This window comes from Harpia harpyja, chromosome 3 (assembly GCF_026419915.1).
Source record: "Harpia harpyja isolate bHarHar1 chromosome 3, bHarHar1 primary haplotype, whole genome shotgun sequence".
NCBI classification, from domain to species: domain Eukaryota; kingdom Metazoa; phylum Chordata; class Aves; order Accipitriformes; family Accipitridae; genus Harpia; species Harpia harpyja.
The window spans coordinates 9,832,404-9,854,984 of NC_068942.1; the positions used below are offsets into that span (position 1 = coordinate 9,832,404).

Here is a 22,581-nt window from a genome sequence, read left to right on the forward strand (position 1 = left end):
TTGAAAACAACAAAAACAAAGAAAGAATAAATAGCTCTCAAATATTCTTTTATAAATTGTATATATAAAGAAAACTTGCAATTGCTTAATTTGCAAGAATAAATTGCAATGGCATTAGTGCATATCAGAAATCAATCATCAAATCTAAAAATAGAACTGAAGCCTTAATAAACGTAATTATGTTGGAACACATCTAAGTAGTCTCATTTGCTAATGAAAGCAGAAAATGTTTAAAATTCTCTTTCGTTAGCTGACAGTTGTATTAACTGCATTTTCACATCTATTATACCCGCCTGTTAAAACTGCACTTGAAAATAAGCCCTCAGATAACCAACACAAAATCAAAATGTGTGTCAGGGGAGGAATAGGGCCAAGGAGCTGGAGACAGAGGCAGGAAACCAGAAGGGACCAGAGGCAAGGGGCCGTTGGCTTCTGGGTGTATAATTAGCTGCTATGTAAACTGTTCACATAACACACAGTGCTGCACAGCTGCAGGATGGGGAACGTGTGGCAGGTTTGTACTGCAGGTAAGATGTGGATTCCACGTGTGAAAACAGAGTACACGCACATCCAGCTAGACAGTTGTGCTGGAAAGAGCAATAGACTGCGGCCAAAGGGCCGTGAAAGTTGTGAAGCCAGGTCGGGATACTGATGCAGCAAGTCTGAAGTGAGTAGTCTAACCACAGCACCCACCTTCATCACTACTGTTTAATAGTCTACCCATGGGAATATTAGTGTCCCGGTGCACTGCAAGATGCAATTATCAAATCCATTGTCATGAAAGGGCAGTGTAAACATGAGGGGGGAGGAACGACTTTCTTCTTTGAATGTTTTTCTGGCTATCTAAATAGCATGAGACTAAATAACGTGTGACACTCATCTATTGCTTGATTCACCTTAAGACTGTCATTTTTTCAAATAGTCTTATTTTCAGGTGCTAGATCCCAAATTTTTACAATCAATTACAGAAACCAGAACAGAAAGAGGTACTCTCCAGAGAAATAAAACTGTATAATCACTCACTGGCTAGTATTAAGAGAGATAAGCTGCTTAGTAATTACATTATAAGGAAGTCCAAATTCACCTATGCCACCTCTTTGACCTTCCCGCCAAATCTTGTGGACATAATCCCGCTGGGCATCTATCTAAAACACAGCAATAAACACAAGTGACATTAGCCAATAAAATTCACACATAGCTAGAAATCAAGGCAAAACCAACTATTCTTTATTTAAACATAAGCTGCAAAATTTTCTATTTTTATATATATATATAAAGTCAGTTATATATGTACCCACTCTAGATGAATTATTCCTGATAAAATTATTTTGAATCTTTCATATTCCTTCAGAACAAAATTTAAGCTCCAATACTGACAAGGCTCCATTTTTATTGCTAGCAATATGGTAGCATTTGTGGCAACAGCAGCACAACAGTAGCCTCTTGTACCAAAACCCAAACTTCTGTTTGTGGACTAAAAGCCAAGTTACAAATGTTAGCTAATTAAACTTCCCAGCTTGCAGCCTCTGAAATCAAAGCTCAGAGAAAGGAAATGTCTTGTGGCAGGATACGGAGTAAAGCTGAGGCAGATTTTTAAACCAGAGGAAAAATGTGAGTATTTCAAATGCTGTGATTTAATTATTAACACAGGAATTCACAGCTGTCTGAAATATACTGCTTTTCAAAGTGCACTTTAAAGTGCAAACTTTGTTTATATTCTTTTTTAATTCTCTTTTCTCTTACTATAAACAGGGCTAGTTCCTTATCCACTGCATTACAGAACAAATATAGATCATAATTTTATTTAGCTTCCATGCCTCTCAACTGTTATTTCTAATTGTCTCAAACGGTAGCAGATGTGGCTTTAACATAACATATGAAGCTCTGCAATCTTTCCAACATTTTCTTTCTGATATTGATGAAATTATAGCTTTCTGCTCTTGAGCTTCATGCTTTAAATTTACAAAGCATCCATAGACTTCATTGTTAAATTAGTATTGACCTATCTTAACACTGTAAACACATGCAGGCTATAATCAAAGCTTCCCATTCTGGATTTCATCTCCTACTTCCCCAAGATGGATATACTGTAAATTCAACCTACTTGTTGGTTTACTATGTCCCTCAGCACTTGGAGGTAAAGTTGTAAACAGATGCATTCATCTTTGTAGGTGTTGACAAAATATTCAAGGTTGAGATCAAACCATGGACGTTTATGCATGATGTCAGTTATTGGCTGGGCAAAGCAAATCTTTCCTCTGGGTCCAAAGCATGTTGGTAAGTTTCAGAGTAAACATCTAGAAGCTGAAGAGATATTCAGAAGCACATTTAGAAATTTTTATTCACCCAAATATTCATTCTTTGTTGGGGAAAGATTTCTGAACATGGAGTTTGCCGCCTGTATCAAACCAACAGTGACCCAGTATGGCATCTTGTTTCTGGCACAGGATGTTACTTGATGCTTCATCAGAAGGCTCGAGAACAGAACTGACCATATGAGAAATTTCTTCCAAATCTTGCATAGTTAACATGGTTTTTTTTTTCCACTGAAGCATGAAGATTTTTATTCGGCACATTTTTCCCTTCAAAAAGTAACAAGACAATGTACTTACTACTTAAAAACACCTACTTCTTTCCACTCTAATCTATTCTCTGCTTCTTTTCCAGCACACACACTGGTTTTGTATCTTTGAAAAACTCCATTTCCCCCAAACTGAAATCTGCAGACTCATCCAAGACTCTCTGTTATCTCATTTGGCCATGACTGTCACAGTTACTTTACATTTTTTGGAGAAACTCCAAAGTAATTGAAGATGTAATTAAAGATGTACAAAGGCGCATGCCCTCTTCAGGTTCCTCTACCAAGAATAGCTGTAAAGTTTCATTTAAGTAAAAATTTTAATTACAAATACCCACAGCTTAGGACAGAAAAAGAAATGTGCCAAGCATGACAGCATGTGAACTCTCCAGATGACATTGTAGTACTTCTTGGTCAGGTGGCAATTATGGGATTGAAAATATTAATTGCCTTGCTTCTGGACAAATAGGCCATCTCGATATGAAATGATCTACATCTGGCTATTTTACATTGACACAGAAGTGAAAAAGCATCCACGTTACTTTCCATACGGAGACCAGAAGACTGTGGAAGAGGAAGATGCAGAAGGGCTTAGGAGGTAACTCGGTAGCTGAGAATTCAGATTTCAATGGAAAGAGTAAAGTTCTCTGATTTAGACCTGCCTGACCTGAATTGTTCCAGAGGAAGCTAAAACACTGCTTAAGCAACAGGCCTAAGCAAGTTTCATATTGGCTAAGCTAAGCTGTCTCAGCTGCTGGACAAAGGGCTATTGTTTCCTCACTCAGAAAGAACTCAATGCCAGCTGGAACCAAAGCTAGCGAGACCCACTTCCATTTAATTTCAGCTAAAAGCAAAAGACCTTCAGCAACAGCACATCTGTACATTTAATCCTGCCTAGAGAGCTGGGTTGTGAGAGCAGTTCCAGAATATACTCTTTGATGGTTTTGGAAGGGAATTAGTGCATTGTTGCTGTAGAAGTTTCATTCTTCTCTACTGGGAGTTTTTCTTCGAAAAAGAAAGCACGTTTCCTTATACGGAAGGCCCGTGACGATAATAAAAGGTAGATTCACAGAGGTAGCATGATCATACAGCAATGGAAAGCGAAGTCTATTGGGGTGAGAGCAGAAACCTAGTGAACTAGGCAATTAGTATTTTATATAGCTCCATCACACAAAGCTCCTCTATGAAAATGGGAGAGTGGCCTTAGGAGATTTCCTAAACTACATACAACTATTTTAGTTTAAAAGGTTTTCTATTTAAAGCCTCTTCAGTAGTACACAGGAGATTCCCTAGCACCCTCTAGCATTCCTATTTTCAGAGCTGCCCTGTGTTAGTCCAGGACTGTGAACAAAACATTTCAAGCGTGTGAAGGCGACCTCAATTAGTGCCATTTCTCCCTGCTTCTGAAGCGGACTACCTGCTCCTTTCCGCTTCCTGACACTCACAGCATCATCCTTGGCACTGGTGAGTCCCATAGTCAGAAATACACTTCCAAGATCCTCTGGGTCCCTTCCTCTGAACTTGTCTAATCTTCATCTTTCAAGACCGAGGTCTTTGGACAGAAACCCTCTATGCTTTCGTGTCCCATGGCAAAATACAGACACCTGACTAGATTCAGAGAGAGGAAGCGGGAAGCCCGCAGGATATGCAGCAGCTCTTGTGAATGGTAAAGCTACGAATCACTAAATACACATTTTTAGTGTTGGTTTGTTTGTTGTTTTTTTTAACTCCATACTAAATCATGGCATTTTTTGCTCAGAGTAACTAATCTATAATACGTATAGAATCATAGCTATAGGTTTTATTAATAAATGGATTATTTTTTATGCTGTAACATACAAAACATCTCTCTGGTTCCCGCTGACAAAGGATAATCCAAATGATGCGCCTAGCCAGCTGCAGGCTGAGTTTCTCCTCAATGGGCTTCACAAAGATGAAATGATTACAATTCTGACAACAACCATTAAAAGTTTCCTGCACTAGCCCCAGAAAGCAGGGACAGCCAGGACCACAGAAAAAAATTTGCATCTTCAACTTCCTGGTGGCCCAGGCTCCTCAGGGCTGCACCCGATTCTTCCTAGTCTGCATTTGCTCCATTCCTTGGTGTGCAAGGAGGGACACAACGTGCGCTGCAGTTTTGCTCTAGAGTTGGCCTTGTCTTTCCCAATTATCCTTCCCAATTATCCAGTGGTGGGTGATCCTCCCTAAGGCCTTGCAGAAGTGCTTCCAGCCCCTGGCACAGCAGCTACCAGAGGCTGCTGTCTGACAGCAAGAGCATTTCTGCTCCCTTGTTGCAAAAGCCACTACCTGGGGTCCTCTGGACCCAACTCACAGCACCCAGCAGCTCCAACCCTCTGCACCCAGCCCAGCACCAGGCACCCAATGCATCTGAAACCTGTACCACCACCCACAGTTGCTGGCTCTGACATCCATATGTATACACCTTGGGAAATGCTGTTTAAAAGGAACCTTACGCAACCTGAAGTGATCTGACTGCAAATTACCATTTTCAGTCCAAGAACAGCATCTGTACCTGGCATTTTTTTTCCAAGAGAGCAGTTTCACAGGTCCAGAGGTCAAGCAGCACAGCAAATTGATCCACAGAGGCATGTGCCCAGTGAAGAATGTTGCTGCTACTGAATTGCTCACAAGTTACATTGCCTAAGACAAAAAAATTAAGTAGAGAACAAGCAGATGCCAGTATCAGAGGGATTTCCACACACCTAGAGTCCCAGGGCTTGTGGTAATTCTTTTTACTTATAGTACAGGGTTGTGGTTTTTGCTTGCCACGGAACCCCAGGCCAGGAAAAGATTTCAGTCCCATAAGCTTTGGAGGGCCCCAGAGTATTCTGCAAGGCAAAGAACAAGCACACCAGGCATTTGGTTTAAACATCTCTCTTCCATCATCTTTTAACAACTATTCCCTGAGATAAAGGGCAATGGCTGGAGTTCAAAAGGCCTGCATCAAGAGATAAAGTCAGAGAAAGCACAAGAAAACTAGGGGAGGAAAGAGAAGCTTAATTTTTCACAGCACCAAATCATGTTTGGATTGTCTTCACCACCTCACCTTCACTCTCATATCAAAGAAAAACGGCATGGACTACTCAAAGATAAATTTTACAGAGATGTAGGAGGGCAGAGTGCAGACCCAGGGGAGGGCTTTCTTTTCAGATGGCTTGCTATTAGAAAAGGCAGTCTTCATAATTTAAAAATTACTGTGAAAGAAGGAAAAAAAAATTACTACAAATGTTTCTACACTAGTAGCCCATGAGAAATCCTTGAAGAAATAATGCTCTCGGATTCTTGGTTGTGATACTGTCTAAATTAGAGCTAATTTTGACAATAGATGATAAATCAAGTAGAGTAAATCTGAAATGTTTAGAGCTGCAGAGTTAAAAATCAGCCATGGGGTAAATAAAAGAGGCTTCAGCAGCTACTCTTCAGCTCCAGACTTAAAATGTCTTATTTTTCAAAAGCTGAACAAGAGAGTAATTTGAAGTCCACAATCACTGGAGAAGTCAGCATTAAAAGTGTTTGGGTTCATGGCACACAGAAAGAGATCATAACAAGACGGAGCATAAGGAGCTAGGACAGGTTGTACATGATCAGTTCTCAAGCGTGCTGTGTGAGGGTGAAAATGAAGTGACCTGTAAACACAGGAACTGCTATACCAGACTACCAGAGTACCCAGCCTCATTCAGTAGTCTGCCTTCTGTCGTGACAGAATCACAGAACGGTTGAGGTTGGAAGGGACCTCTGGAGGTCATCCGGCCCAAACCTCTGCTCCCAAACAGGGTCACCTAGGGTGGGTTGCCCAGGACTACGTCCAGTCAGGTTTTGAATATCTCCACAGATGAAGACTCCACAACCTATCTGGGCAACCCATGCCAGTGTTTGAGAATCCTCACGGTAAAAATGTGTTTTCTTGTGTTCAGATGGAATTTCATGTGTTTCAGTTTGTGCCCATTGCCTCTGGTCCTGTCAGTGGGGACCACCGAGAAGAGTCTGGCTCCCTCGCCTTCATTCCCTCCCACCAGGTATGTATACGCACTCTGATTAGATCCTCCTGAGCCTTCTCCAGGCAGAACAATCCCAGCTCTCTCAGCCTCTCCTCATACGAAAGATGCTCCAGAAGAAGGTCCACAGTGGGGACCTTCAGGTGACTTCAAAGAAGGTCCAAGCAGGCATTTAGGCATTCACAGGTTTGTAAAGTTTTTGGTCATCTTAATCCTCAGCTATGCCCTGCATTCTTTGTCAGAACATTCAATTTTAGGGAAGCATGCTAAAACATCAAAAACATTGCCCTATCAATATAGAAAGTAATTCCAGTGATTTGAGAGATATTTTGTGCAATTCTCTGAATATCATACGTGTTTGTGCCATTTATTCACTGTTTTCTAATGGCCCTCCCCCCATGCTTTCTGCGGTTACAAGCTTCTTCCTCCTCACTATTCTAGAACTACAGCTGCTCTTTTCAGAAATCTGTAATATAGTCTGTCTCAACTCAGTTCCTACTATTAAAAAAAGCAGCAGGAAAAAAGGAAGTCTGGAACATCAAATATTTTGCAGCTTCTTATTTACAACTGAGAAAGGTTTAAAAGTGGTGGGAGGTAAATTTAGTTCTGCAGAAAAACAATCCAATACATTAATTAAAAGACATTCAGAAACAATTAACATTTTTCTTTTCTGACTCTCTCTGTGCCTTGAAGATGTGCTTGCTCATTATATTACTTAACTACATCAGTAAATGTCCCTTCTGTGTTATTTTCCAGTCCAGGACGACTTTGATGTCTATGACCCCGAATAAGTGCAAAACTGTGACATTAACAACATGTGACAACAAATTCCACAGGCTCAGTTAGGTCTATGCAACACATTCATCACTTAGCTAACTAGGAGGATAAAGAAAGGTCCCAAAAATCCAGTTAGAACTTGGTCCTGCAGAAGTACAGCAATGATTCAAGAAGCCATAAGATCAGCCTACCTTGAAAACAGCAAACCAAATTATCACAGTGTTTTGGACCTGTAGATGTCTTACTTTTATCTTTCTCAGTGCACTGGCTGGCCACAAGCAGCAGCTGGTACTTAACCTCCTTCAGGTCCTCTAAAGCCACATCATATATTATGTAAACCCCTCGCTGGTCCTGTGTGTGAATATATCCATCTTCACTAGTGTGAAAGTCGTCATGGTCTTCCACCTCTGCAAACTCCATGAACTGAGCACTGTGGACCTATGCCGTGAAAAAGAAACACAGAGATGCAAGCAGTCAGTTCTGCAAGGATTGCAATTCTGTACAATCAATGTATCTAAGGGTGGACCAGGCCTAGAAACATGGTATTTAGTCATTAGCAAAGGACAAAAAAATAAAATATTGCCAAAATATTATTTTTTACAGGTAACACCCTACACTGTGGCTTCATTTATACTACCATGGGGTAAGACAAACTGTAAAAAATTTCTGTTGTGCCTAGTTTTTCCTTCAGGCATATAAATCCACAAAAAAGCACCAAGAAGGCATCAAAACGAGATTAGCTCTTGAACTAAGGTAGAACATTTTCCCCTTTTTTCTAATTTTGCTCAAATTTGGCAAAAAGTGTCTTAAATTCTGATCTTCAAATATGAAGGCAACATATTTTTAAAGCCTTCTTGGGTAAGTTACACTTGCAAGATTTGGAGATAAGCTCACACACACAAAGACTTTAGCACTAATTAAAAGGAACACCCATTGACTGATGTCCCAAATTGCTGTGACTGCAGCACTTGTTCAATAGAATACTTTTCTAAAAAAATTTCTGCATCTTTAAAAGAGAATCATCTACCTTGGCAGTGAGTCACTAGTTAGCTTGGTAACACCCCAGGCAAGAATCCAGTACTGCAGTCAGCAGAAGTGACATTAACATTCAAAATATTCTGTTTCTTGACTAGGAGTGTCACAAAGGGAATTACAGACATCTATGCTTATGTGTATAATTACAGAAGTTAACCTCCCAGTGTAAACAAACACTTGGGATAGGGGTATAGCAATAGAAGCCTTTAAAAATGCTTCTTCTTGTAAGAAGGTAGCAAGTAAATACAAGCTCTTCATTTTCCACTGTTTGTCTTTACTATTTCCTGGTATGTAATGCACCTTTGTTCTCACTTCAGTGCCAAATAATGGTACACAATGTATTGGGACTTACTCCTTTCACCTGGATGTTTCAAATTCTATTAAAAGGAAGGATGGAGGAAAGGAAAAGGTATTTGTTTTAGTCATGGAAATCTTGGTCAGATTTAAAAGTACTGGGAAGAACAGCTTGCCAGCTTCATAGATCTATGCTGGATCAGAATTCATTCTTTACCATAAAGTTAATGAGGCAGCCCTGCAAAATGTGCACCTAATTTGAACATAACATTGGATCAGCTTGGTCAAAGATTTTTTTCCCTTTTTCAGTATGGTGTTCTGCACTCTCTGTTCTTTCCTTACTTTTCTGAAAAGACTCTTTGTGTCACAGCTCTTAGTAACAGGATGCAGAATTTGCTAAAGGTTAAATCAAAGCCCTTTACAGAACAATTAAATTTTATTTGATTTAGGTAAATAACTGAGCAAATACTAGGCCAACTTCACTATAGTGTTATCAATTAATATGTGTAATATGATTGAAATAACCAGGGAGCTTCTGAAGTCCTGTGTACAGCCCACATCAGTTAATGTTTAAAATAGGGAAACAATAACTAGACATGATTTAGAGTTTAGGAACTAACTATTAGACAATGGGGCTTTATGTTTATGCTTATGTCAGAAAAGGTAATGGATTGTGGTCTGGTCAATAAACCTTGAAGAACCACTTGGAACTGCCAAGATTAGGGAAGAAGTAGGCAAGAGGTAGTTCCTACAGGGGGAGATTGCAACCACTGACTCATTGACCGCCTACTCCAATGATACCACCTACTCAAAAGAAGACAATGAAGGAAGAAGACAGAGTCTGCGCACTAATTTACATGAGGGGTGAAGAAGAAAGAACCAATCATTAAGGAAAATAACAATGAATATGTATTAGTTAAGCGTATAAATGTGAGGATTTTTGAGACAAGGGTGTGCTGTCTTGAGACAGGCACCCGTTCATGCACACCAATGAAATTAATTTGAAAATACCTCAACTCTGTGTGTTACTGGCTTGCACACTGGATAAATGAACCCCGTTCGTGGGACAAAAGGAGAACATCAACATTTTAAGCAACATGACTGTAAGATGACTGTAAGCAATGCTGTCAGTGCCCTTTGTTTTGTATCCACACAATGATGTAATTCCCCTTTTTTTGTCCTGAAGCAGAAGTATGTCAGAGAATGGAATGTGATGGCAGGGGGGAATCCACATTGTATGGATTTTTATTATTTTAATTTCTCTTTTAAGAGAGATTTTTCTCCTTAAGAAAGGGCCTTCCACCAGACCCTGAAAGACTAACAGCTTTCATAGGTCAGGGCACCTCCACGGTCCCTGGAGGAGTGCCTATTTTCTAGCATGGAAAGGATGCCAACTAACAAATCCTACTGCCTGAACAGAGTCCTGGCTCAGGGGTGTACAACATTCTTCTCACACACACACCTCCCAAATCTTCACATACCACAAGAACTTCAAGTATGTTACTATTTCAGGGTTATCACTCCTCCGGTATCTGATTCTGGCATGATGCTGCCATCGCAAACTTCTGAAACAAGGGTGTACTGGGGATGGCTGAGTTTGGCCTGGTATCAGTGTTGAAGAGAGAGTGTGTTGGCAACATAGCACCCATTTTTAAAAGAACTGAAATGTTTTCTCCTCCTTCTTTACTGCATCTCAGGCTTGCTCAAGGCTTTGAAGGATATCAGTATTCCTTCATCCTTGAAGAGCCAAAGCTACTGTGTTCCTGTAAGTTTTGTCATCTTTTCTTCCCTTTTTCAGCTCTTTGACAGGTATATTTAACACTGGGGGTTTGGTTGGTTGGTTGGTTGGTTGGTTTTTGGCTTAGGCCAAGCCATAACAAACAGCAGCACTTTTTCTGCTACTACTTTTCCAAAGATTTTTGAAAGTCCAAATAAGTTTCAGCTGATTTTCCTTTACCCAGTACTGGCGGATACTACTGATACATGCAAAGATCCTAATAGGTAAGTTACAGTTTGCTAAAGTTCAGCAAAACTCTTGGGGTTTAGTGGAACCACATGTAATCTAATTTATTATCTCATTGTTTCAGCAATAAAGGGCCATCTGCGTTTCTATTCCATGCTTCAGCTTTGTTTTTAATGTCTTGTTTAATCATTCTGTTATTTCGTCTATGAAGCTCAGATCTAAATAGCAGCTGAATGAGGCTTATGATGGTAATATACTACTGTTCCTCAAATATTAGATAACTAGATACTGAAGACCAAAATGAGCTAGAGCACTTCTGAGTTGCTTTTTAATACCAGTAAGGGTCTATCTACTCCATGGCAAAATGAATGGCTCAGGTGAACTCTATAACATTGTAGGTCTTGTACCCTTCTCTGTATGTTATTAGCCCACCGTATCCGAGATCAGGGATCATCCCTCCCTCTCCTATCCCACTCATATAAGAGAAATGTGGTGTGTTCAAGGGGCTTCGTTTGGAGAGAAGAGTTTAACCCTCCTCTCCCTGCACCTTAACACCAGCAGCGCTGCACTCCTGGGGCAGTGCTGCCATATCTCCCCACCGTGGGACCCCCTTGGGCCTAAGGAGTGAAAGAGGGCTGCACCAGCACAGCCAGTTAGACCAGTTAGAGCCTACTTAGACCACTAACTAAGGGCTAAAGGCCCCCTATCTGTCCCAGGTAAATCTGTATTTTCCTTAGCACTGTTCTCAATCAATTGTCACTGGTTGGGCAGTGCCGCTCCAGGCCCAGGCTGTGTCTTGCTCCCCTGTGCAGACCCACGGCTACATCACTTGTGGCAGAGGTTTTCAGTGGAGAAAGAAGATGGGGAGGACAAGTCACAGCCTCTTTTCGTTCCTCCACCCCGGCTAGCCCACTTCTCAACTGCAAGGAGGAGGCGTACACCCTGCCTAGTCCCCAGGAGAGAGGGGTTGTGCTTTCCCAGAGACAATCCTGTGGACTCCTACAGCCCTACACCATTCCCACTCTGTTGTTAACGCACGGGTTAAAACAGAGGATTTAAACACTCTGCAACAGGAATGCTGCCTTGCTTGCTAAGTACCACTCACACAGGTAACTCTACATAAACAACGTCACTCCCTCCCTTCCTTCAAAAGGAAAGAGAACTTGAAAATAACCATAAGGAGATTTTTCTAGAGATATTTCAGTATAGCTCTCTTCTCTTAGATTCTCCAGAAACAGGCCACCCACAGAAATATTTAAATAATATTCTTGCAGAAAGTTATAAAGGTGAGTTTCAGGGTTTGGCATAATTGGGACAACATCCTGGATTCTCCACCAAGTTGATCCCACAGGTATCCTTCTGAACTGCCTGTTTCTGCAGCCCGGGGCACAGTAAGGCCAGAGGAGTGGCCACTGCAGATTCAGGGCTCCACACTCCGAAATTTGGACACCAGATTTCCAAGATTCTTGCTGACTTTAAAAGCTACACTCCAAATTTCTCAAGCATACAAACCAAGGATGCCAACAGTTGCACTGTTGACCTTTCTCAAAGAATATACATCAACAAATGCATTATCTGTAGGACTTGTGGTTTTGAAGGAAAGCTGATAATTTCCCACCATTTCTTAAAACTCTTGAACAGGGAAACACATCAATATTAAAAATGTCTGAATTCTTGTCAAAAGAACTTCTTAATTTGTCCCAGTTTTCTTGGACCACATCAGAATGTTTCTCATCAGCCACATTCATTCTGTGAGAAATAGGCAAATGCTGGAGAACCTGGAGTTAAGAACATATCTGTTGTTATTCTCTCAGTCATTTAGAAAGCATACAAACTATTCAATTGCAAATTTAGTAAGAAAATAAAACACAAAAGAGAAAAAGCAAACCATAGTTATCCATTGTGTATAATTCCAGAAGTTTATTTACTGTCAATGACTTGTAGCACTCACATAATAAAATCATTAAAGAAACTAGATAAAATAAGGAAGTATTCAGGTTTGTTTTCAAAAAGTGATGCTTAAAAAACAAATACTCCTGAAGTCAACAGATTGCTCATTGAGATGACTCAGGCCCTTGATGGTGTCCTGCTCTATCAAAACATTATCACAGTAATAATACATAAAAAACATCTCTCCAAGCTTTCTCCTTCTCATCCTGGATCTCCTCAAATCCAAGCAGCCCAACACTATCTACACTGCACCCAGGGAGCTCATTATTCCACTTACCTGAATTCAGCTTTACCATTGTAGTATTTTCTTTCTAGTAAAATCAGTCTGCTAAAAGATCTGAAAGTCATATGTACGCAGTCTACCTCATTGCCTGCAAACCTCTAGATTTCTTTTACATTGAATTTGATCTTGCTCGGTTTACTTTCTTATCCAAGACTCAAATGTTTCATAATTATACTTCACTGTTCAAAAAATGCTCATCTTACCTGGAGAAAATGGTGAATGCCCTTCAGAGAGTGTAGGTGACACACTAACTGCTGGGTGTAAATCACCAGATCTTCCTGTGTCACTACATTCACTGGATTTTTCTTTCCTGTCCGGAAACTTTCCCTTCCTGCTGAAAGTCTTGCAGCCCTCTGAACTGCACCGTTGTATTCCTCCATGATGTAACTAATTTGCTTCTGTTTATGTGTATAAAAGAGACACTGCCATTTTCTGCATTTCTGCAACTTCTTCCCTTACTAGCTAGAATGCCATTGCATTCCCACTGCATGAGGAATCCCAGTTTGAGAGTAAGCGCAAAGGTTTATTTCCTTCCTAAATGCTTATGAATGGCATTTCCAACTTACTAAGGAAAAGGGAATTTCAGTCCAAACAGTGAATCTCTCTGAGCAGCTAATACTGACCATAAGCAGATGGTGAATAAGTGAATGTCCAGAGACAAATTCCAGAGATAAATTACCCTTAATATTAATAGCTTTTTATTTGGGTGGAAAAAAGCCATTGCTAACACTTTGTTTTTCATGAACAGCTACTGCGCTAGATATATGCATGCTAGATCCTAGGTTTTGGTTCCTACCTGATAGACAGGATAAAGCTGTTCAATAACAGCTGTGTGTACAAAATCTCTTCCATCTAAGCACGTGCAAATATTTAGTCTGGACTAGCTGAGTAATTCTGTCTGTAAAAAGCTTGAATAAAATCAGAAATAACCATCAAATCACACATTTGTAAACAACAGCAGCTTAACATTATAGGAAACTTAAGCAGTATATAGGTCATCATTAGCATCAGAAAATAACACCAAAACAACAGCTAATGAGTCACCAAAGACCACTGAGCTCTTATATTTATCCATGAAGGGTACTCCCCTAAGTTGTTCCAGTGGAAGTAGTATTGTGGGAATGAAAAAAAGCAGTTAATACAAGGAAAACAGCAGAATTCAGTCCACTGGACCTAGAAATTTAAACTCTGCTTTAAAAATGAAAATAAAAATAACCCACAACACAGATGTACTAGAACAGCATAAAAGCATCAAGGAACAAGGAGAACCTTGTCCCAGCCCGTCTGACCTGGCTTAGATTCCTGTCCTTCAAAGAAAGAGAAGAGGAAATTTTCACATCGTACAAGGAAACTGCAAGCACTAATGTTTTCATGCCCGTTTTCAGGAAGGAGTTTCATACTGTTTTTATTTTCGAATGTGCACAGTGCAACCTGCTGGGCCAGAGGAAAGCTCCTGCATCTTGCCAGGCAGCGGGAGCCCTACCTGGTGCAGCAGCAGAGGCAAGTTTGCTGCTGTGTGCTCCCTTCTCCACCAGCTCTCTAACTCCCTCTGCACGACATCAGCCTGAATAACAAGAGGTTTTGCTTCTGTCACCTGCAAACGGAGCACGTGTTGAACACATCTCGTTTTCAGGATATAAAAAAAAGTGGTAAATACAGAAAAATGTTGAGGCTTTGAATTTAATTGGGAGTTGTCGCATAAACAAACGCTCCAGAGCAGGGTCCACATTATTATTCGAACAAATGAAAGGTTGTGCTCTTTTACTAATGTGCAAACAACATTACGAGACTTCCCATTCTGTCTTTACAGGCCCAGATTTCAAAAAACATATCATTTTCTCTGATTTTAATTTTCAGTTGCTACTTGGTAAAGAGCAAAGAGAATTTTTTTAAGCCAGTGTACATTTTAGCTACCTACCTGTAAGCCTTTCTTCAGTATTACCTCCCTTTCTTTTCTGAAATAAGATGCATCCTTTGGAATTGCAGCAGAACAGCAGAAAAAAAAAAGTTCAACAGGATGTTACATACAAGCTGGTATAAACCAAACATTTGTCAGGCCCAACACAACTCCGATGGTGAAGTTAACAGTAAGCAAGTTTAATGGTATGAAAAACCTATAACAAAGCAGCAGAATTTATTTAATTAGCAGACATTTTTTGGCAAATGGTTTGCTTCCACCTCTATTTTTTAGTCAAAGCCCTTAAAAAGTCCATCTGGATGCTTGTCAATCCTATGGACACATTATTACAACCCACAACTCTGCAGTGGAGTTCCTTGACAAACATCCTTCACGATTTAGTCAACTTCCTCCCTAATGTGCCTGTATCACAGCAGGAGGGGCTGAGAAAACTTCTGGAGGAGAACTATTTTTCAATTCTCATGCATCAACATTGGACATGAGCAAAAGGTTCTTCACTGAGAGGGTGGTCGGTCACTAGAACAGGCTCCCCGGGGAAGTGGTCACGGCACCAAGCCTGTCAGAGTTCAAGGAGCACTTGGATGATGCTCTTGGTCATCTGGTTTAGTTTTAAGTAGTTGTCCTGGTTTCAGCTGGGATAGAGTTAATTGTCTTCCTAGTAGCTGGTACAGTGCTATGTTTTTGAGTTAGGTATGAGAAGAATGTTGATAACACACTGATGTTTTCAGTTGTTGCTCAGTAGTGTTTAGACTAAAGTCAAGGATTTTTCAGCTTCTCATGCCCAGCCAGCAAGAAGGCTGGAGGGGCACAAGAAGTTGGGAGGGGACACAGCCAGGGCACCTGACCCAAACTGGCCAAAGGGGTATTCCATACCATGTGACATCATGCCCAGTATATAAACTGGGGGGAGTGGGGGCGGAGGATCGCCGCTTGGGGACTAACTGAGCGTTGATCGGCGGGTGGTGAGCAATTGCATTGTACATCTTTTGTATATTCCAATCCTTTTATTATTACTGTTGTCATTTTATTACTGTTATCATTATTATTATTATTAGTTTCTTCTTTTCTCTTCTATTAAACTGTTCTTATCTCAACCCACGAGTTTTACTTCTTTTTCCGATTCTCTCCCCCATCCTACTGGGGGGGGGGGTGAAGTGAGCGAGCGGCTGCGTGGTGCTTAGTTGCTGACTGGGGTTAAACCACGACAGTAGTCCTGCAAGGAGCAGGGGGTTGGACTCAATGATTCTTATGGGTCCCTTCCAACTTGAGATATTCTATGAATCTATGATCAATATACTTAGAGGAAGCATACATTACATAATTTTAATGTAACTGAATAAACTGAATTTATGAAAATTAAAATAGGTAAAAACTGGACCATTAAAAAAAAGGGCTCCTAAGCCTTGTCCAAAAGCAATACAAGGGAAACTCTGCTGGAACACTTCAGAGCCCTAAAGAGGTAGGACCGGGAGGGGTTTTGTGATTATCTACCACTTCCACTGCTCTAAGGCAGGAAAATGTAAATCTGTTCCCTAAAGGTGTTTGTCTAACCTGTTCTTAAAGACAGGTGGTCATCATGGATGGTCAGCAACCTCCTAGTCTAGATATCAGTGTTTAACTTTATCTTTGGAAAGCCTGAATTTTAGCCCATTATTTTCTGTCCTATACATAAGTGCAACAGAAGTTTATTCCCTTCATCTTTACAGCAATCTCCCATGTGTCTGAAGACTTAGAATCTAGAGAAAATGGAGTGGAGACATAAGTCCAGCTCCCTTCCTTTTTGTCTCAAGTGTCCTAGTCAAGTGTTCTTCACCTCTGTTTTCCTCCACTTATTCTGCAGATGGTCTACAGCTTCCTTGAAGCATAGTGCCAAACCTGGGTACATTGTCATAGCTTGCATCTCATTATCGCTGAGGAAAGTAAGCGCGGCTCTCTTATATATGACCATTCTGTTTATACAGCCCAGTGTTATGTTTGAAGCTACTTGCTCTTCACTATAAGAAGGAAATACTTGACATGGTAAGGAGGTTTAAAGTTTTGTTTACAATATTCAACACAAAATCAATTTAGTTTATGTTTTGACATTCCCTTCCATTTCAACCGTAATTCTGTGGTAGACACACAATGGAAAAGCTGCTATTCTTGGCTCTCGTGTATATTCAGGTCTCAAAATTGAAGAGTTATATAGACGCATGACTTTTGTGTCATGACCCAAAAAAGCCAAGAAGAGATACAATGCATTACTATAATCTCACTCTCTCCTTCATTCCCCAGCAAACTCTTGTTACCTGTATGCCCTACTCAGTGTTCCCTGGAGTATCCTGTTGTCTTCTATTTCTGCCTTCAGCTCTGCCAGCTGTGCTGCTAGTTCTTGTTCCAGCTGCTGCACCTTCTCAATAGAAGAGATCTGGTATACTTCGTCCATTTTGCCTATTTCAGTTTGGCAGACCAAAAGACAAAGCAGTCAAGAAGAAGTTCCTTTCTCAAGAGCAAATCACTTGTGAACTCTGGACCTGGACAACTCCTTTAACAAAAAGAATTTTCTTTTAATATCAGGAACAGAACCGGGTGAATATGATTTTTCCCATTTTGATTGCCAGCCTGAGGAAAATAGGAGAAAAACTGTTTGGGGGCAAAAATTTTCAAGTATCCTTCTGCATCCCACTAACAAATGCTATCTCCTCCCTCCTTCACCCAGTTTCTTAAGGACACTTCAGAAAGTTTAGGTAACCAAATATTAAACTTGATGTGCTGAATAAAACATTTTACAAAAGAATTTAAACTTTTTGCTTTCATTTTTTCAAAAAAAAAACCAACAACACTGACATTCAACACCTACTTTCTCCCCATTTCTCTCACCTGAAACTATTACTTGAAGTTGACCAGAATAAAAGGAATGAAAGAATTTGCAAGAAATGCAACCTTTTGACAAATGTACTTTCTGCAAAAAATTCACAAATACCAAATTCACTCAGTTCTAATGGGAAACACTTGCTTTGTGAGAATCTCTAAAGTAGGCATGCTCTCTTCCCAACATCTGGAATTACAGTTATTCTATTCTCTTGTCAGTGAGGGACATAATCAATTAGAAAGTAAAAAAAAAGGAAATTGTCTTTTTAAGGGAAGAAGCAAGTCATTGCAGAAAGATTTAGGGTTTCTTTCTTGGAAGCAAAGGGGAAGAAGAGGCTAGTTCATTTGTAATCAATCACAGAGCAACCATCTGTAGCATCTATTTCTCAATGGTTTGCAGAATCTGTTTGGCTGCTCTGGGCATGTAGTTTCTCCTTTTTTCTTTCATGAGAGACCACTGAAAGGTAACAGCTGTTGGTCCAGTCACAGATTTGACTTGACAGACACAAGAGATGGTCAAGAGGCTGAATACAGCAGGGTAGGATGTACCTTTTGGGGGCTTTTCTTGGCTGATGGTACCCCAAGGTCTTGGGCAAATCCTTGTCTCTTGTTATGGGACTGGCCCCGCTGATAATAACAGCTGCAAACTAAGCAACCGTGGGAAGGAATCAGAGAATTCAGATCTCTACACTTGAATTTCACAGCTGAGAGAAGAGGAAATTCAGGTAAAAAGGAATACAAAGAAACACCAGGGGACAGGATGACTAAAATGAGGAAGGAAGTGTTACCTAAAAAACCAGACTAAAAGATTTTACTGAAGGCAGCCAGGGATCTGGGTGAAATCAATGAGAAGCAGCCAGTATATTCATACACTACAAACAGATGCCTATGTGAGAGCCTGGACTAACAACATAAGACATGAAATCTGACAGTGTAAGCATAATATAAACAAGGCAGAATAGCAACCACACCTTGGCAGCAGGATATGAGATGCTTTGGAAAGACTGAATTTATGGTAAAGGTAATGAGATAGATTTTAATGAATTGACATTTATGAATGGCTAACACTATTCAAAAGTCAAAGGGAATCTATGTGCATTAGATTTACTTACTTTGGGGAATGAAGATAAAGATTTTTACTAGATTAGTACTAAAAAAAAAAGTCTGCTGTGCTCTACAAATGCCTTCAATTAGTCACTGAACTGAGATCATATTTCAGACAGTTTTGGTAAGTAGTGAGAACACTGGAGAAGCAATCATAATCTGGGTTAGAATGGAAGAACAAACCCAAACCTGAATATAAAGCGTTAACATCCAAAAGGATCTAATTTAGAGAAATTAATGAAAGTAATTAGAAAACTCAAATGCAACTAATACCTTAAGGATTTCAACACTGGAGAAGCTGGAGAATCTTTAAATCAATGGTAAAAAGCTAAATGGAACTTGCCCTCAGAATAAAAGCAGGGGGAAGAGGTTGGAAGCAAGAATGCTGGAGCCAACCAAAAAGTCATGAAGAGTAGGCAGAGAACCACAACAGGAAAAAAAAAACAAAAAGAAAAAAAAACTGAAAAAATCAGAGGGTCGGGAAGCCTTGAACTAAAGCAAGAAATACCAGCTAAGTTAAAAATTGCTAAGGAAAATAAAGAGCAGGCAGTTCTTCAGCTATATAAATAAGAAGGATCCAAGATAAAAGAAATTATGCCACTATGCAGGCAGTGGAGTTCAGGTAAAAATAATTCAGATATGGCTGTAAAACTAATGCCAATTACTTAGCTCAGCTTTTTGAGAACACAGAAGTAAAGTTAGGGTAGCAGAGTGATGCAGTGGGAATATAACTTACTGTTTTGGGGTATAGAGGAAAACTTTTGGCAAAATAGTAAAGCTGCCCATAAATAAATTCAGGCTGCAAAAATAAGTCATCTTAAGTACCAGCAAAATAAAATCCTATAGTAGTCTGTGTCCTCCTGAACCACACAGCACCAAGATGCTGATTTCCTAGTTTTGGATCAGTGAGACTACTCATCATGGGGAAGTTACGGTAGGCATGTTCTCAGGCCCAGGACTTACCCAGTACTTCTGAAGATTTTGAATAGCTAACCCAGGATTCCCAGAAATCAGAGGAAAGAGTTCCACATTTCATCAGAATTTATCTGGCCAAACTCTTGGTACAGTATAAATATCTCCATTTTAGCTCATCAATCACCCCAAACTCCCTCCGTAGTCGGTAGAGGGAACCAGGCTTTTGGGATAAGATTCATCTGACCTGTTTTAGCCGTTACCTTAGGGTAACGCTTTCAGAGACGCTTGCTTCTCTCCGCAGATGGAAGAGAGACTACAGGACCCACACGGGGAGCCCACGGAGACCTTCAGGTAAGCACCAGAGCTGCAACCCAAGCGACTTGCAGAAGCTTCAACAGGCCCCAGAGAAGGATACTGTAGAGGCAGCCTTGCCCACTTCAGTGCAGGCAAGCTGAGGAAAACAGAAAATGCTTCATCAGAAATAACAGCATATGTTTTATTACCCCCACATCTTTGGTTTTTTCTGCTATAAAAATCATCATGTGTTTGTACAGTATTCTTATTCTGGGAATGTCTTTCGGTCCACATAAACATCTGCACTTAGTTACATTAGCCAGTATCCAAATCCCAGCGAGATCTTGCTCTGATTATTTTGCTGGGAGTGTTTTTGCCAGCTTCTATTCCCAGAACACACTGGATTTATAGCTACATCCAACCTCCAGCTTTGCTGGTTAGAAGATTGTAACACACATGCTCAAACTGAATGCCTTTTGTACTAGGACAAAGTCTTTCCAGCAGGCTTAAGTAACAATCCATTAATTTGTGCTAGCATATTTCATTAGCAGCAGGAAAGTGAACTATTGTTGCATACAATTTGCGGGTCTGTATTTTTAATTATACTGTTTGACCTATGTATTTTGTCCATTTTCGTTAATGTCTAGCCATCCCTAGATTCAAATACTAACAAAACCTGCTATGGCAATTTTGCATAACTCAGCGTAAGAGAACCCAAATTTTGAGTAAATAAACCAATTAGTCTTTTGGGGGATCACTGTGTGGTTTTGTCTGCTGCCCTGTGTAGCTAGATTCAAAACATTCATAAAAAAAAGAAATATACAGTTTTGTATGAGAAGACAAACAAAAATATGCAGGACATAAATCAAAACAAGGATTGTAAAAGAGTAAAGCAAGCACTTACTAAGCCAAAACATATTGTTCTTGTGAAGAAGCCTGCTCTGACCACTGTGATTTCTCCAAATGTGCATTTATGGAGTTCCAGGCCAGAACTTTTTTGGAGCGTGAGACATGAAGCATTCAGATCCCAGCAAAACTCACTGTGATCTGCCTGCTTAATTCTCACAGAGCTTAACCTCGCCAACACTTGTGCACGAGCTTAACTTCACCACGGTGGTTTCTGCAGAATTATTCATTGCTGTATATTTCTTTGAAGACTTATTTTATGTGATTGTCAATTGCCTCAAACTGTCAATATGCTAATAAAGAAATACATAAGCTGATCTCCTACCCTACCCCCCCCCCCCCCCAAGATACAATCTGCAAACAAATTTTCTGCATTTCTTCAAGTAAGAAAACTTGTTTGGGATACACTTCTTTTGTATCTGGTTTGACTCTCTCAGCCCATGCTGAAGCACATCTGCTTTGCTTTAGTGTGTGAAAAAACATGCACTAGAGAAATAAAGGCTCCAGAAAAAAAGCAGCACAAAAGAATTATTAAAATACAATGAAATCTTCTGAGTTGAAATACAAGTGATGTACCCCTGTCAACTAACATAAGCTTGCATGTCATCCATTCCTGTTTTCCCCTCTCCAATCCCAGCTCCTGGCTCTCAGCAAGACAGCTTTTTCAGCTCCCCGTGCCCCTCTGAAGCAGGCAGAGATGCAAAGCGCCCAGCTGCCGACAGGACCACATTCAGCCGTTTCCCTTTCCCTCCAGCCACTCGCCCCACAGAAAGGCAAACAGAGCAGTTTTATCCTGGGGCTGGACAGCCCCTGTCGGCACACACATTTGGAAGACTGACTCTTCAATGCTTCCATTGTTTAAGCACTGTCCCATCCAGTACCTGGTTGACCGACCCAAAGCTGCCGCCCTCCACCGCAGCCCCTTGTCCCAAGAGAGGAGCCGGGGCCCTCCTTCTCCGGCTCCAGCTCCAAAATGGGCCCCTCTCCCCAGGTTTCTTTGGCCAACAAAAATACCAGTCCAAGGCACAGAGTGAGCAGGTGATTGATGTGCCGGCTCCCTGCCTGGACAGGCCCAGCTGTCCCTATAGCAACCCCAAGCTATAGGAGCTGCAGTTGCCTCTTAGCCCCCAGCCGCAAGCCCGGGGGGCTTCTCGCTCTCAGTAGTGCCACTGCCACCATGCAAAGTCATTCCACCCGGTTTTATGCATTTGGGGCAAATTGCTGGCAATTTTTCTCTCTCAATCAAATGCCTGACAATTTTTGCCTAGGGCTGGACCGCCGGGTGAAATACAACACTTTAGACTCCTCAGGGCTCGGTAGCGCCCTTCTCGCTTGCTCTTTCACACACAGGTACAGAGCTTCAGAGATTATTTAACTACGCCTAGGAATGGCAAAGGCTTATCTCATGGCAGCAGAATACCTACAATCTGAAAATGTTAATAGCAGAAATGCTTACTTTTGTCTCCGGTATCAGCGATTCCAGTGTCCAGAAATGCATAAACCTACCTCAGAAACACTATCTATACCAGGAAAATACCATATTTAGAACTGTGTTTAAGCATTTTTAAGTGTACAACGTGTTTTCTAAGCCAGAGATAATCCATAAGTAAGAAAGATGTCTATACAATTTAAGAGAGTGTAGGAAACCCATACCCAAATATCAGTTGACCAACTTGGTGTTCCACAGTTCTGGTAAAA

At 40.6% G+C, this 22,581-nt stretch overlaps 1 protein-coding gene and 1 long non-coding RNA gene across 2 annotated transcripts; both read right to left on the bottom strand.

The window, feature by feature from the left end:
• Positions 1-245: 245 nt before the first annotated feature.
• On the bottom strand, positions 246-12,975 carry LOC128139237 (uncharacterized). Its single transcript, XM_052781350.1, is given in 7 exon segments — positions 246-1,145; positions 2,105-2,247; positions 2,250-2,304; positions 5,112-5,239; positions 7,617-7,809; positions 12,282-12,441; positions 12,891-12,975. Coding segments are annotated over 6 exon segments (648 nt in total). The 5' UTR covers positions 12,285-12,441; positions 12,891-12,975; the 3' UTR covers positions 246-1,019.
• A 1,417-nt stretch (positions 12,976-14,392) lies between these two features.
• On the bottom strand, positions 14,393-17,331 carry LOC128139239 (uncharacterized). The gene is made up of 3 exons (XR_008234285.1): positions 17,103-17,331; positions 14,815-14,868; positions 14,393-14,490 (listed from the first exon to the last, which is right to left on the bottom strand). It is a non-coding gene; the product is annotated as an uncharacterized LOC128139239 (long non-coding RNA).
• Positions 17,332-22,581: the final 5,250 nt, after the last annotated feature.